Source organism: Meles meles, chromosome 11 (assembly GCF_922984935.1).
Source record: "Meles meles chromosome 11, mMelMel3.1 paternal haplotype, whole genome shotgun sequence".
NCBI lineage: Eukaryota > Metazoa > Chordata > Mammalia > Carnivora > Mustelidae > Meles > Meles meles.
Window position 1 is genome coordinate 36356940 of NC_060076.1, and position 16439 is coordinate 36373378.

Genomic DNA, 16439 nt, shown 5'->3' on the forward strand with positions numbered 1-16439 from the left:
ACCTTTTTCAGTCTATTTCATCATATTTTAACATCTAACCACTTGATTTCACACAAATTACTTATTATAAACAAGTGTTTTGTAAATGGTAAGCACAATGGAACTATTAGATACCAGTACTGGTTGCATCATGAATGCTGCCCAGTGCTGCATGCCACCTGGAAGAGTAAGATGCCGTCCCTATATAGAGTAATAGACACACAAGGTAATTGAGAGATTCAGAGGTGTTAGCAGATGAATAGAAGCAAGTTTTTATGGCAAGTTCTATGAAGTTCTTTGAATATGGCAGACTTTTCTCTAAAGAGAATTTAGAAAGTGAGTCCAATTTTGAGACTAGATCTTAGAAGTTAGAAGGTTTTGCTTCAAGTGATATTTACATTTTCATATGTTTATTAAGAATGCATTGCCGGGGCGCCTGGGTGGCTCAGTGGTTTAAGCCGCTGCCTTCGGCTCAGGTCATGATCTCAGGGTCCTGGGATCGAGTCCCACGTCCGGCTCTCTGCTCTGAAGGGAGCCTGCTTCCCTCTCACTCTCTCTGCCTGCCTCTCTGCCTACTTGTGGTCTCTCTCTGTCAAATAAATAAATAAAATCTTAAATAAATAAATAAATAAATTTAAGAATGCATTGCCTAAGGGAGTTCCTGGGTGGTTCCATCAGTTAAGCAGCTGCCCTCAGCTCAGGTCAGGATCCCAGAATCCTGGGATAGAGCATGTGTTGGGCTCCCTGCTTCTCCCTGTACCTTTGCCTACTGCTCCCCCTGCTGTTCTCTCTCTTTCTCTCTCTCTCTCTCTCTCTCTCTCAAATAAATAAATAAAATCTTAAAAAAAAAAGAATGAATTGCCTAAGGATGTCCATTCAGTTAATATAATTTCACATCCTTATGTCAGTCCTGTTCCTAACTTCTACTTTGTACTTTGAAGACAATCAAATGGCCACCAGACACCAGAAAAATTGTTCAAAATCATGTGGCATCAGGGAAATACAGACCAAAACCACAGTGAGGTACCACCTCACACCAGTCAAAATAGCTGAAATTAACAAGTCAGGAAATGACAGATGCTGGCGAGGATGCAGAGAATGGGGAACCCTCCTACACTCTTGGTGGGAATGCAAGCTGGTGCAGCCACTCTGGAAAACAGCATGGATGTTCCTCAAAAAGTTGAAAATAGAGCTACCCTATGACCCGGCAATCTCACTACTGGGTATTTACCCTAAAGATACAAATGTAGTAATCCAAAGGGGCATGTGCACCCAATGTTTATAGTAGGAATGTCCAAAATAGCCAAATTATGGAAAGAACCTAGATGTCCATCAACAGATAAAGATGATGTGGTATATATATATATAGCAGAATACTATGTTGCCATTAAAAAAACAACAACAATGAAATCTTACCATTGTAATAATGTGGATGGAACTGGAGGGTATTATGCTAAGCGAAATAAGTGAATCAGAGAAAGATAATTATTGTATGATCTCTCCAATATGAGGTATTTGAGAGGCAGGGCTGGGGATCTTTGGGGGGAAGGGAGGGGGAAAAATGAAACAAAATGGGCCCAGTGAGGGAGACAAACCATAGGACTCGTAATCTCAGGAAACAAACTGAGGGTTGCTGGAGGGAAGGGGGGGTGAGAGGGGTGGGTTGACTGGGTTATGGAAATTGGGAAGGGTATGCTCTATGGTGAGTGCTGTGAACTGTGTAAAACTGAACTTCACAGACCTATACCCCTGAGGCAAATAATACATTATATGTTAATAAATTAAAACCAAAAAATGAAAAAAGAATATATATGTGTGTGTGCTGTGTGTGTGTATATATATGTGCATATATATGTGTATATATACACACACACACAGCACATACACACACAATGGAATATTACTCAGCCATCAAAAAAGAAATCTTAATTTCATTTTTTTGATGGCTGCATCATATTCCATTGTGTGTATATATATATATATATATATATATATATATATATATACTGCATTTTCTTTATCCATTCATCTGTTGATGGACATCTAGGTTCTTTCCATAATTTGGCTACTGTGGACATTGCTGCTATAAACATTTGGGTGCACATGCCCCTTCAGATCACTATATTTGTATCTTTAGGGTAAATACCCAGTAGTGCTATTACTGAGTCATAGGGTAGCTCTTTTTTCAACTTTTTGAGGAACCTCCATGCTGTTTTCCAGTGTGTGTGCACCAGCTTGCACAACAACAGTGTAGGAGGGTTCCCCTTTTTCTGCATCCTCGCCAGCATCTGTCATTTCCTGACTTGTTAATTTTAGCCATTCTGACTGGTGTGAGGTGGCACCTCATTGTGGTTTTAATTTGTATTTCCTTGATGCTGAGTTATGTTGAGCCCTTTTTCATGCGTCTGTTGGCCATCTGGATGTCTTCTTTTAAGAAATGTATGCTCATGTCTTCTGCCCATTTCTTGATTGGATTATTTGTTCTTTGGGTGTTGAGTTTGATAAGTTCTTTATAGATTTTGGATACTAGCCCTTTATCTGATATGACATTTGTGAATATCTTCTCCCATTCTGTCAGTTGGCTTTTGGTTTTGTTGACTGTTTCCTTTGCTGTGCAAAGCTTTTGACCTTGATGAAGTCTCAATAGTTCATTTTTGCCCTTGCTTCTCTTGCCTTTAGTGATGTTCTGAGGAAGAAGTTGCTGTGGCTGAGGTCGAAGAGGTTGTTGCCTATGTTCTCCTTGAGGATTTTGATGGATTCCTTTCTCACTTTCATCCACTTTGAATCTATTTTCGTGTGTGGTGTAAGGAAATTGTCTGGTTTCATTCATCTGCATGTGGCTGTCCAATTTTCCCAACACCATTTGTTGAAGAGACTGTCTTTTTGCCATTGGACATTCTTTCCTGCTTTGTCAAAGATTAGTTGACCATAGAGTTGAGGGTCAATTTCTGGGCTCTCTATTCTGTTCCATTGATCTATGTGTCTGTTTTTGTACTAGTAGCATACTGTCTTGATGATGACAGCTTTGTAATAGAACTTGACACCTAGAATCGTGATGCCACGAACCTTGGCTTTCTTTTTCAACATTCCTCTGGCTATTTGGGGTCTTTTCTTGTTCCATATAAATTTTAGTATTATTTGTTCCATTTCTTTGAAAAAAATGGATGGGATTTTGATAGGGATTGCATTAAATGTGTAGATTGCTTTAGGTAGCATAGACATTTTCACTATATTTGTTCTTCCAATCCATGGGCATGGAACATTTTTCCATTTCTTTGTGTCTTCTTCAATTTCTTTCATGAGTACTTTATAGTTTTCTGAGTATAGATTCTTTGCCTCTTTAGTTAGTTTTATTCCTAGGTATCTTATGGTTTTAGATGCAATTGTAAATGGGATTGACTCCTTAATTTCTCTTTCTTCTGTCTTGTTGTTGGTGTAAAGAAATGCAACTGATTTCTGTGCATTGATTTTATATCCTGACACTTTACTGAATTCCTGTATGAGTTCTGGCAGTTTTGGAGTGGATTCTTTTGGATTTTCCACATATAGTATCATATCATCTGCAAAGAGTGATAGGTTGACTTCTTGTTTGCCAATTTGGATGCCTTTTATTTCTTTTTGTTGTCCAATAGCCCAGGCTAGGACTTCTATTACTAAGCTGAATAGCAGTGGTGATAGTGGATACCCCTGCCATGTTCTTGACCTAGGGGAAAAGCTCTCAGTTTTTCCCCATTGAGAATGATATTTGCCATGGGTTTTTCATAGATGGCTTTGATGATATTGAGGTATGTGCCCTCTATCCCTACACTTTGAAGACTTTTGATCTGGAAAGGATGTTATACTTTGTCAAATGCCTTTTAAGCATCTATTGAGAGTATCATATGGTTCTTGTTCTTTCCTTTATTAATATATTGTATCACATTGATTGATTTGTGGATGTTGAACCAAACTTGCAGCCCTGGAATAAATCCCACTTGGTCGTGGTGAATAATCCTTTTAATGTACTGTTGGATCCTACTGGCTAGCGTTTTGGTGAGAATTTTCACATCTGTGTTCCTCAAGGATCGATCCTTGCCTGGTTTTAGGATCAAGGTAATGCTGGCCTCATAAAATGGGCTTGGAAGTTTTCCTTCCATTTGTATTTTTTTTTTTTTGGAACAGTTTCAAGAAGACTAGGAATTAATTTTTTTTTATTCTCCTGGGAAGCCATCTGGCCCTGGGCTCTTGTTTGTTGGGAGATTTTTGATGACTGCTTCAATCTCCTTACTTATGGGTTATGGGTCTGTTCAGGTTTTCTATTTCTTCCTGGTTCAGTTGTGGTAGTTTATATGTCTCTAGGAATGCATCAATTTCTTCCAGATTGTCAAATTTGCTGGCGTATTTTTGCTCATAATATGTTCTTATAATTGTTTGTATTTCTTTGGTGTTGGTTGTGATTTCTCCTCTTTCTTTCATGGTTTTATTAACTTGGGTCCCTTCTCTCTTTTTTTTTTTTTGATAAGTCTGGCCTGGGGTTTATCAAATCTTATTAATTCTTTCAAAGAACCAGCTCCTAGTTTCATTGATTAGTTCTACTGTTCTTTTGGTTTCTAGTTCATTGATTTCTGGTTAATCTTTATTATTCTTCTCATGCTGGGTTTAGGCTTTCTTTGCTGTTCTTTCTCCAGCTCTTTAATGTGTAGAGTTAAGTTATGTATTTGAGACCTTTCTTGTTTCTTGAGAAAGGCTTGTATCGCTCTATACTTTCCTCTCAAGACCACCTTTGCTGTGTCCCACAGATTTTGAACCATTGTGTTTTCATTATCATTTGTTTCCATGAATTTCTTCAATTCTTCTTTAATATTCTGGGTGACCCATTCATTCTTTAGTAGGCTGCTCTTTAGCCTCCAAAGTTCTTTCCAACTTTCCTCTTGTGATTGAGTTCTAGTTTTAAAGCATTGTGGTCTGAAAATATGCAGGGAATCATTCCAATCTTTTGGTACGAATTGAGACCTGATTTGTGACCCAAGATGTGATCTATTCTGGAGAATGTTCTATGTGCACTAGAGAATAATGTGTATTCTTCTGTTCTGTTGCTTTGGATGGAATATTCTGAATATACCTGTGATGTCCATCTGGTCCAGTGTGTCATTTAAAGCCTTTATTTTCTTGTTGATCTTCTGCATAGATGATCTGTCCATTTCAGTGAGGGGAGTGTTAAAGTCCCCTACTATTATTGTATTATTGTCGATGTGTTTCTTTGATTTTATTATTAATTGGTTTATATAGTTGGCTGCTCTCATGTTAGGGGCATAGATATTTAAAATGTTAGGTCTTGGGTGCCTGGGAGGCTCAGTGGGTTAAAGCCTCTTCCTTCAGCTCAGGTCATGGTCCCAGGGTCCTGGGATGGAGTCCTGGATCAGGTACTCTGCTCAGCAGGGAGCCTGCTTCCCTTCCTCTCTCTCTGCCTGCCTCTCTGTCTACTTGTAATCTCTGTCTGTCAAATAAATAAATAAAATCTTTACAATGTTAGATCTTCTTGTTGGACAGACCCTTTGAGCATGATATAGTGTCCTTTCTCATCTCTTATTATAGCCTTTGGCTTAAAATCTAATTGCTCTGATATAAGGATTGCCACCCCAGCTTTCTTTTGATGTTCATTAGCATGGTGAATTGTTTTCCACCCCCTCACTTTAAATCTGGAGGTATCTTTGGGTCTAAAATGGGTTTCTTATAGCTAGCATATTAATGGGGTTTGTTTTTTATCCATTCTGACATCCTGTGTCTTTTGATTGGGGCATTAAGCCCATTTACATTCAGGGTAACTATTGAGAGATATGAATTTAGTGCCACTGTATTGCTTGTAAGGTGATTATTACTGTATATCATCTGTGTTCTTTTCTGATCTACTACTTTTAGCTCTCTCTTTGCTTAGAGGACCCCTTTCAATATTTCCTGTAGAGCTGGTTTGGTGTTTACAAATTCTTTCAGTTTTTCTTTGTCCTGGAAGCTTTTTATCTCTCCTTCTATTTTCAATGATAGCCTAGCTGGGTATAGTATTCTTGGCTGTTAGTTTTTCTCATTTAGTGCTCTGAATATGTCATGCCAGTTCTTTCTGGCCTGCCGGGTCTCTGTGGATAAGTCTGCTGCCAATCTAATATTTTTACCATTGTATGTTACAGACTTCTTGTCCCGGGCTGCTTTCAGGATTTTCTCTTTGTCACTAAGACTTGTAAGTTTTACTATTAGATGATGGGGTGTGGACTTACTTTTAGTGATTTTGAGGGGGGTTCTCTGCACCTCCTGGAATTTGATGCTTGTTCCCTTTGCCATATTAGGGACGTTCTCTCCAATAATTCTCTCCAATATACCTTCTGCTCCCCTCTCTCTTTCTTCTTCTTCTGGAATCCCAATTATTCTAATGTTGTTTCATCTTATGGTATCACTTATCTCCTGAATTCTCCCCTCATGGTCCAGTAGTTGTTTGTCTCTCCTTTGCTCAGCTTCTTTATTCTCTGTCATTTGGTCTTCTCTCTTCTGTCTTCTGATTCTAATTCTCTCTTCTGCCTCATTTATCCTAGCACTAAGAGCCTCCATTTTTTATTGCACCTCATTAATAGCTTTTTTATTTCAACCTAGTTAGATTTTAGTTCTTTAATTTCTCCAGAAAGTGCTTTTATTTCTCCAGATGGGGTTTCTCTAATATTTTTCATGCCTTTTTCGAACCCAGCTAGCACCTTGAGAATTGTCATTCTGAACTTTAGATCTGACATATTACCAATGTCCGTATTGATTAGGTCCCTAGCCTTTGGTACTGCCTCTTGTGTGTGTGTGTGTGTGTGTGTGTGTGTGTGTGTGTGTTTTGTGGTTGAGTTTTTCAGCCTTGTCATTTTATCCAGATAAGAATATATGAAGGAGCGAATAAAATACTAAAAGGGTGACAAAGACCCCAGGAAAATGTGCTTTAACCAAATCAGAAGAGACCCCAAATCATGGGGGGAAAGCAAGGTGGCAAAAAGAAGTTCAGAAAAAAAAAATTTTTTTAAGAAAAAAAAATTTTTTTTAAATGAAAATATATATATTACACTGGTGAATAGAACAGGGTCACCAAATTAATTTTGCGAGTATTTTGGTCTCTTAGAAGAAACTACCTCCCCAAATTTTAAAGAATGAAAAACATATATAAGGGTAAACATGAAGAAAGGATGGAACATGACTAAAAGATGAAAAAAAATTTTTTAATTTCTAAAAAAAAATTTCTAAAAAATTTCTAAAAAAATTTTTTTAATTTCTAAAAAATTTTTAATTTCTTGATAAGACAAGTTTGTTGAGAGAATAAAGAAAAAGGAAATGGAGAGAATTTGCTCAGGCTGGAGACCAAAGCCCTGTGATAGATTTAGAGTATATTTTGATCTATTAGAAGTTATATCCCAAATTTTTTTAGAAGAAAAAACCCTATGTGTATACAAAAAATAAAGTTAGATACAATGAAGGATAAAATATTACTATAATAATGAAGGTTCAAAAAAGATTTTTTTAAATGAAAGTTATTGTTAAGATAAACTAGTTTAAAAACATTAAAAGAGGAAAGAGTAAGGGGCGCCTGGGTGGGTCAGTGGGTTAAAGCCTCTGCCTTCGGCTCAGGTCCTGATCCCAGGGTCCAGGGATCAAGCCCCACATCTGGCTCTCTGCTCAGCAGGGAGCCTGCTTCCCTTCCTCTTTCTCTCTGCATGCCTCTCTGCCTACTTGTGATCTCTGTCTAGCAAACTAATAAATAAAAATCTTTTTTTTTTCCATTTTATTTATTTTTTCAGCGTAACAGTATTCATTCTTTTTGCACAACACCCAGTGCTCCATGCAAAACGTGCCCTCCCCATTACCCACCACCTGTTCCCCCAACCTCCCACCCCTGACCCTTCAAAACCCTCAGGTTGTTTTTCAGAGTCCATATTCTCTTATGGTTCACCTCCCCTCCCCAATGTCCATAGCCCGCTCCCCCTCTCCCAATCCCACCTCCCCCCAGCAACCCCCAGTTTGTTTTGTGAGATTAAGAGTCATTTATGGTTTGTCTCCCTCCCAATCCCATCTTGTTTCATTTATTCTTCTCCTATCCCCCTACCCCCCCATGTTGCTTCTCCATGTCCTCATATCAGGGAGATCATATGATAGTTGTCTTTCTCCGATTGACTTATTTCACTAAGCATGATACGCTCTAGTTCCATCCACGTCGTCGCAAATGGCAAGATTTCAATTCTTTTGATGGCTGCATAGTATTCCATTGTGTATATATACCACATCTTCTTGATCCATTCATCTGTTGATGGACATCTAGGTTCTTTCCATAGTCTGGCTATTGTAGACATTGCTGCTATAAACATTCGGGTACACGTGCCCCTTCGGATCACTATGTTTGTATCTTTAGGGTAAATACCCAGTAGTGCAATTGCTGGGTCATAGGGTAGTTCTATTTTCAACATTTTGAGGAACCTCCATGCTGTTTTCCAGAGTGGTTGCACCAGCTTGCATTCCCACCAACAGTGGAGGAGGGTTCCCCTTTCTCCACATCCTCTCCAGCATCTGTCATTTCCTGACTGGTTAATTTTAGCCATTCTGACTGGTGTGAGGTGATATCTCATTGTGGTTTTGATTTGTATTTCCCTGATGCCGAGTGACGTGGAGCACTTTTTCATGTGTCTGTTGGCCATCTGGATGTCTTCTTTGCAGAAATGTCTGTTCATGTCCTCTGCCCATTTCTTGATTGGATTGTTTGTTCTTTGGGTGTTGAGTTTGCTAAGTTCCTATGACCCAGCAATTGCACTACTGGGTATTTACCCTAAAGATACAAACATAGTGATCCGAAGGGGCACGTGTACCCGAATGTTTATAGCAGCAATGTCTACAATAGCCAGACTATGGAAAGAACCTAGATGTCCATCAACAGATGAATGGATAAAGAAGAAGTGGTATATATACACAATGGAATACTATGCAGCCATCAAAAGAAATTAAATCTTGCCATTTGCGACGACGTGGATGGAACTAGAGCGTATCATGCTTAGTGAAATAAGTCAATTCGGAGAAAGACAACTATCATATGATCTCCCTGATATGAGGACATGGAGAAGCAACATGGGGGGGTAGGGGGATAGGAGAAGAATAAATGAAACAAGATGGGATTGGGAGGGAGACAAACCATAAATGACTCTTAATCTCATAAAAATCTTTTTTTAAAAAAGAGTAAAAGTTTAAAAAAATTTAGCACAAGAAAAAAAGTAATAAACTTTGCAAGACTAAAGAATCATGGGGAGAAAGCCATGAATTCCATGCTTTGCTTTCTCCTCCTCTGGAATTCCATTGTTCTCCTTGATAAGTGAAGATACTTGCAAACAATACATTGGATATTATCCAAAATATATATAAATAATGCATACAACTCAAAACCAAGAAAACAAATAATCTGATTTTTTAAAAAGGCAAAGGATCTTAAATAGATATTTCTACAAAGATGACCTACAGAGGGCTAAGAGAAACATGAAATGTTTCAAATATCACTATCATCAGGGAAATTCAAATAAACCCACAATGAGATACCACCTCACATCAGTGAGAATGCCGAGAATCAAGATGGCAAGAAGTAACATGTGCTGGTGAGGAAATGAAGGAAATGTTAAAACGAAGGTTTGCAAAGTGTCTGTCACAGTGCCTGGCACATGGGAACACCTCACTCAATGTAGTCAGTACTATTGTTGTTGTGAGACATGTGTCCAGCCTCTCCATTCTGGATGTCTAGGACTCAGCAGGGGGACAACATACTCTGGCTCTGAATTGAGCACTGGACTCTCTGGGAGTCCAGGGAAAGCTCAGGAGGAAACCAGCATCTGATATACACTCTTCTCCATCTCCAGGTGATCGTGTCCCAGTTGTTATCTATAATTGCGACAGGGAGATGGTCCCTGGAGGACCCAGGTATGTATAGGGCCTGTAGCCTGTGCACATTTGACATTCCAAACTTTAAATTGCTTCTGGGACCAACAGGGTCCCCATAGAAGTTCACAGCTGCTTCTTGAGGACTCCTTTCACTGCTGGGGAAGATGTACCCCTGGGATTTCTGAGCACTGACAGGTCCTCTCCATGAAGAGTCTGTAGCTGAGACACCCAGTTAGCCTGCACATCTAGGAGGAAGGATGTGAGAGAAACCCCACCAGAGGCTAAAGTTTCCACAGGGCTGTATGGGGAAAAAGAAGACACAGGGTCTCAGAGGTGAAGAAGTCTACCACGGGAGTGGCTGGCATCCAGGGTCTGGCCACAGGCACAGTGAGAAACTGAAAATTGGCTCCAGGATCAGGAGACTCAGAGAAATGGCTACAAGCAAGATGCAGGTGGGAAGCGCTGGGCTGTGGTGTGGACAGGGTTGGTGGGCATGACTTTTGCAGAACATTTTTCAAAAATGGACTTTCCTCCTCCCCCTGCCTCTGTTCCAAGAACCTTCCAGCTACAGTCATCTATGAGCAGCCAATTCTGGAGCAGGGAGGAACAGCTGAGGCTACACTCAGGCAGTCCCTCCTGCTCTACAGAGCTCACCAATGACCAAGCCCTGCCCTGACACTGCTGTTCCATCCTCTCTGGGAGGAGCCCAGAGTCCTGGGAAGAAGGCAGCCTGATTTCCACCCCATCCTGCTGAGATTTCCAGAAGACTGAGCCTTTCACGGGGTCAGAGGGTGAGCAGACAGGCAAACTGGGACCCATCCCTGTCTATGATGCCCAGCCTGTGGCTAGTTCTGTTCTCACTTTTTTTCTACCCCTTATTCATGGGGATACCTCCCAAGACCCCCAGTGGATGCCTCAAACCACAGTACTGAACTCTATGTATCCTGTTCTTCCTATATACAATGTACCTATGATAAAGTTTAATCTATAAATCTGACACAGTGAGAGGTTAACAATAACCAATAATAACATACAACAATTATATCAACATCACATAATAGAGTTATATGAATGTGGTCTCTCTCTCTCAGTATCTTATTATACTGGACTCCCTTTCTTCCTGTGACAATGCAAGATGAGAAAATGGCCACATGATGAGCCACAGTGAGGTAAGTGACCTAGACAGTGAGATGCAACATAAGGCTACTCTTGACCTTGTGACCACAAATCAGAAATGCTATCTTCATAGTTAGAGGTGATGGCAGGGTGGGAACTGAAGCTTTGGAAAGCAAAATGTGAGTGAGTGACATTATCATATCAAGAATGTTTTTCCCTGAATACAAATTTCTACCCATTGTATTAGAAAATTTGATAATGGGGCACCTGGGTGGCTCAGTGGGTTAAGCCTCTGCCTTTAGCTCAGGTCTTCATCTCAGGGTCCTGGGATCAAGATCCGCATCAGGCTCTCTGCTCAAGGGGAGTGTGCTTCTCCCGTCTCTCTCTGCCTGCCTCTCTGCCTACTTGTGACCTCTCTCTCTCTGTGGCAAATAAATAAATAAAATCTTTTTTAAAAAAGAAATTTTGATAATATCTTGGCACCTGGGTGATTCCGGTGGTTAAGCTTCCTGCTCTTGGTATTAGCTTAGCTCATGATCTCACAGTTGTGTGACTGAGCCTGCATTGGGTTTTGAGCTCTGCAAGGAGTCTGCTTGAAATCCACCTGCCCTCCATTCCCCAACCCGCTCCTACAACTGCTCTCGTTCTCTCTCTCTCTCTCAAAATAATTAAAAAGTTTTAAAAAAAAATCGGGTAATATTGAAGATGTACAAAGAGGAATCCCTATTGATTTTGCTATAACTTCTTTTCAGTCACTCTTCTTTTAAAAAAGATTTTATTTATTTATTTGATAGACAGAGATCACAAGTAGGCAGAGAGGCAGGCAGAGAGAAAGCAGGAAGCAGGCTCCCCGCTGAGCAGAGAACCCGATGCAGGGCTTGATCCCAGGACCTTGAGATCATGACCTGTGCTGAAGGCAGTGGCTGAAACCACTGAGCCACCCAGGTGCCCCTCTTTCAGTCACTCTTAATCAAATATGTTGTTTACCTAATAGAGATCAAACCAGTGTGTACAATTTTGTATTCTCTCATTTATGACTGAACTGCAATGATGCAGCTGTGTAAAAATTATAAATATACCTTTAATGTCTAAAATTCCATTACATGAAGTGCACCATTAGGTATATATTGGTACAGTTATTCTGTTTATTGTATTCATTCATACTATGGCTATGATGAATGTCTTTATTGAGAGACACTGGCCCTCTACTCTCATTGTCCCTTTAGAATTTTTTACCAGAGGAGAAATTGCTAAGTTATATGAGTGTTTTAGTTTCTGTTCTTCTATGCAAACTGCTCTCCAGAGAGGCTGTGTGACAATGCATGAGGCTCTGGACAGCATTGTGTGCCCTTCCTTTTCTTTTCTTTTTAAATATTTTATTTATTGATTTGAGAGAGAGAGAGAGAGAGAGACAGCATGAGTGGTGGGGAGGGGAAGAGGAACAGGGAGTCAAGCCGACTCCACACCACCCACGGAGCCTGATGTGGGACTCGATCCCAGGATCCCGCGATCATGACCTGAGCTGAAGGTAGCTGATTACCCAACTGAGCCACCCACTATTCCCTTCCTTTTCGCAGATGCCTGATGGCTCCATAGATAATTAGTGATGAGACCAGGTGTCACACCTGTAGGATGCAGCCACGAAGGTAAGAGCTTCACTCCCTTTCCTACTATCACAGGCTGACTCTTGTCCACCTGGGGCTGTAGGTGTCAGGGCTCCCTGTTTTCCTCCATCCTGAGTCTCCTCCAAAGCCGACACGGCACTATTTCCTGCTGGCCATATCTTGATGGGAAACCAAGCGTTCAGATCACCTCTTCACACACACACACACACACACACACATACACACACACACACACACACACACACTCACTCATTCACCCAAAGGAAGAAGCTGTCACCTTCACCCAAGACTGCTACCTGCCTGGTGAGGACAGCACTAGGCACTCCATGACAGAGTTGGAATGTCCTGGGAGGCAATGGTTCAGCCTTTTTGTGATGCACATGGAAAAACTGAGGCCTGGGACTTGCTCTAGCTAATGGAATATCCATATCCATGGATATGGACCAGCTGGTACCCAGCTCTGGGCTCAGTGTGCAAGATCCTCCTAGCCGTTCTGTTCATTCCCATTGAACAAGCTTTCATTCAGCAACATTGACATAGTGGGCACTAAGGACTTTCGGGGCTGAAGCTCTCACCTGGGTCAAATCCTGCGCATCACTCATGCCCACAGCACACTGCTCATGGGAAGAAGCTTCTGTGTGCACAGCTCTGGCTCGTGGGAGTGGACAGGATGGCTTCTCTAACAGAAGCCACTCTCCTTGGCCTCTCCAGCACCAGCATATCTTTATCACTATTGAATCCTGCTTGTGGCATGGACTGTAGTGTTTCCTTCACCTTTCTTGGGAAAAGGAAGGGGCTGGGAGAGCCACTGGGAGGCATGGGTGATAAGTTGGGGCAGAGGTTCATGGAGGAGCACCCAGAGTGGGACTGCACTGAGCAGATGGGAACACCCTCACGTGTTGAATTGAGGGATGGAGGAAGGGTCCTAAGCCTGCACAGAAAATACCATGAAACCCATCATGGGGGAGACCTCTCCTGGCTTAGAGCAATGCTCCTCTGCAGGGCACAACTTGTACCTCCTTCTCCTCCCAGAAACATTTGGCAGTGTCTGGAGACACATTTGGTGGTCACAGCTCAAGGAACAGGTGCTATTGGTAGCAGGTGGGCAGAGGTCAGGGATGGTCCTAAACATCCTCCGATGCACAGGACAGGCCTGCACAACAAAGAACTCTCCAGCCCCAAGTGTCACTAGTGCCGAGGCTGACAAAGTCTGGGGTTGGTGCAGGGCAGGAGTCACTCTGCCTGACAGTGTATCTCACATAAACTCCAACCATGACTGAAGCAAGAGCAGGCTGGACAATGAGACAGACAGAGAACCCACAGAGTTGGTACTGCAGAGACAGACCCTCTAACATCTGTGCAAGACAATGTGGCAGCTATTTGGTGGGAAGAACCCAGATTTGGGGCTCATGATCCAACTCTGGCTCTGCCAATAGATCTCAAGAACCAAATCTTTGGCTCCTCTGAGCTTTGCTTACTTTTACCTATGACACCTGAATGACAGTGTCTTCTCCGTGGCTTGCTTCAAAGCATATGGCAGAAAATAGATGTTCATTAATATTAACCACTTGTCATTTACCCTCTGCTCATGCCTACACACACACACACACGACACACATATATACACGTGTGTACACACCACTGCCATTAAGAAAGAGCTATAACAGGGTGCCTGGGTGACTCAGTGGTTTAAACCTATGCCTTCAGCTCAGGTCATGATCTGTGTCCTGGGATTGAGCCCCACATTGGGCTCTCTGCTCAGCGGGGAGCCTGCATTCGCCTCTCTCTCTGCCTACTTTGATCTCTCTCTCTATCAAGTAAATAAATAAAATCTTCAAAAAAAATTTTTTAAAGAAAGACCTATAGAAATATTACAAAGAAGAATTCCAAATACAGAGTCTGGCGAAGGTAGCTGAGAGTCTATAAATCCTCTACCCAAAGGCATACAAGTCTTCGCATAAGTTAAGTGCTTGCAGGGAACCCAAGAGTGGAGGCAGAAAGCCAGAATATTACACAAGAATACAGTATAAACATAAAAGGATAAAGAAAAACCATTCCTTAGACACCCTTGGCTAAGAGTTCACCAATACGCTAATGCGCTGGGATTAGATGTTAATGCCATACATCCTGCTGTCTGATAACTTACACTCTGCCTGGTTATTAAGAACTGAATTAACTGGTCAGTAAGCTGCATGGCTGTCATCCCATAGTGGGGGTTCACTCACTCCAATTACTCCTTCTGTGGCCTTCATGAATTCTTCCCCGTGAGGGAACCTCCCCCACATATTGCCTTTAATATGTATTAGAATAGGCAGATCCCAATTCTGACAATAGTCAAGCACTTTTAAACAAGTTCCCTCCAAGTGTAATCAAAGTTTAATGAGACTTTAAATTTTGGTAGTTTTAAGAATAGGATCAGCTTGGGAATTCCCCTCTCCAAGAATCTAGGAAAGCCCAGATTAAATGAAATTTCTATTCATTTACATCAAATATAAATAATTTACAGCATTTTCCCATGCTCATCAAAAGAAGAGGAAAAGACCTCCTTAACCAGGGATTAGCTCTGCTGGGCTCAGGTCCTGTCTCTATCACCACCTTGCTCAGAAGACTGGGACAGGTCACTTCCCCTCTCTGGGCCTCATGCAGTATTTGTAAGCCCTCTTCCAGCCCTGACCGTCCCCCATCTAAGATCTAACCACACTCCTATCTACTGTCTTTTTCAGTCATTTATCTCTTATGCACCTGTGTTGTCCTGTTCTGTAGCACAGAGTGATGGTGTACCAGATGCCTGAGACGTTTCTCAAGAAAGCCTCCTTTGCTGCATTTGTACATGGCTGATGACAGAAGGAATAGCACATGGAAAAAGCCAATTGGTCTTCCCCTGTGGAAGGGTTCATTATCTTGGGGCTCTCAGCACACCCCAAGCTGGAGAAAATATTCTTTGTGCTCATCCTCCTGATGTACCTGGTCATCCTGCTGGGCAACGGGGTCCTCATCCTCGTGACCATCCTTGACTCCCACCTGCACACACCCATGTACTTCTTCCTGGGGAACCTCTCCTTCCTGGACATCTGCTACACAACCTCTGCAGTCCCGCTCATTCTCGACAGCTTCCTGACCCCCAGGAAAACCATCTCCTTCTCAGCCTGTGCTGTGCAGATGTTTCTCTCCTTTGCCATGGGAGCCACGGAGTGTGTGCTTCTGGGCATGATGGCATTTGATCGCTATGTGGCCATCTGTAACCCCCTTAGGTATCCCGTGGTCATGAGCAAAGCTACATATCTGCCCATGGCTGTCAGCTCCTGGGCTATTGGCTGTACAGTTTCTGTGGTACACACAACCTTGACAATTCAGCTGCCTTTCTGTGGGAACAACATGATCAACCACCTTGCCTGTGAGCTACTGGCTGTCCTAAAGTTGGCCTGTGCTGACATCTCCATCAATGTGATCAGCATGGGGGTGACCAACGTGATCTTCCTGGGGGTCCCAGTTCTGTTCATTTTTGTTTCTTATGTGTTCATCATTGTTACCATCCTGAGGATCCCCTCAGCTGAAGGGAGGAGAAAGGCCTTCTCCACCTGTTCAGCCCACTTCACAGTGGTGGTCATCTTCTATGGGACCTTATTTTTCATGTACGGGAAGCCCAAGTCTAAGGATCCCCTGGGGGCAGACAAACAAGACCTTTCAGACAAGCTCATCCCTGTCTTCTATGGGGTGGTGACCCCTATGCTCAACCCCATTATCTATAGCCTCAGGAACAAGGATATGAAGGCAGCTGTGAGGAACCTGGTGGCTCAGAAATGTTTTTCCTAG

General features: G+C 42.0%; 1 protein-coding gene across 1 annotated transcript; it reads left to right on the forward strand.

The window, feature by feature from the left end:
* Positions 1 to 15482: 15482 nt before the first annotated feature.
* LOC123953202 (olfactory receptor 13C7-like) lies at positions 15483 to 16439 on the forward strand. The gene has a single exon (XM_046023231.1). The coding sequence runs from the start codon at positions 15483 to 15485 to the stop codon at positions 16437 to 16439; it is 957 nt and encodes a 318-aa protein (XP_045879187.1).

Excerpts from the sequence above, each read along its gene's own strand:
- LOC123953202 (XM_046023231.1), top strand. The coding sequence starts at position 15,483 with ATGGAAAAAGCCAATTGGTCTTCCCCTGTGGAAGGGTTCATTATCTTG.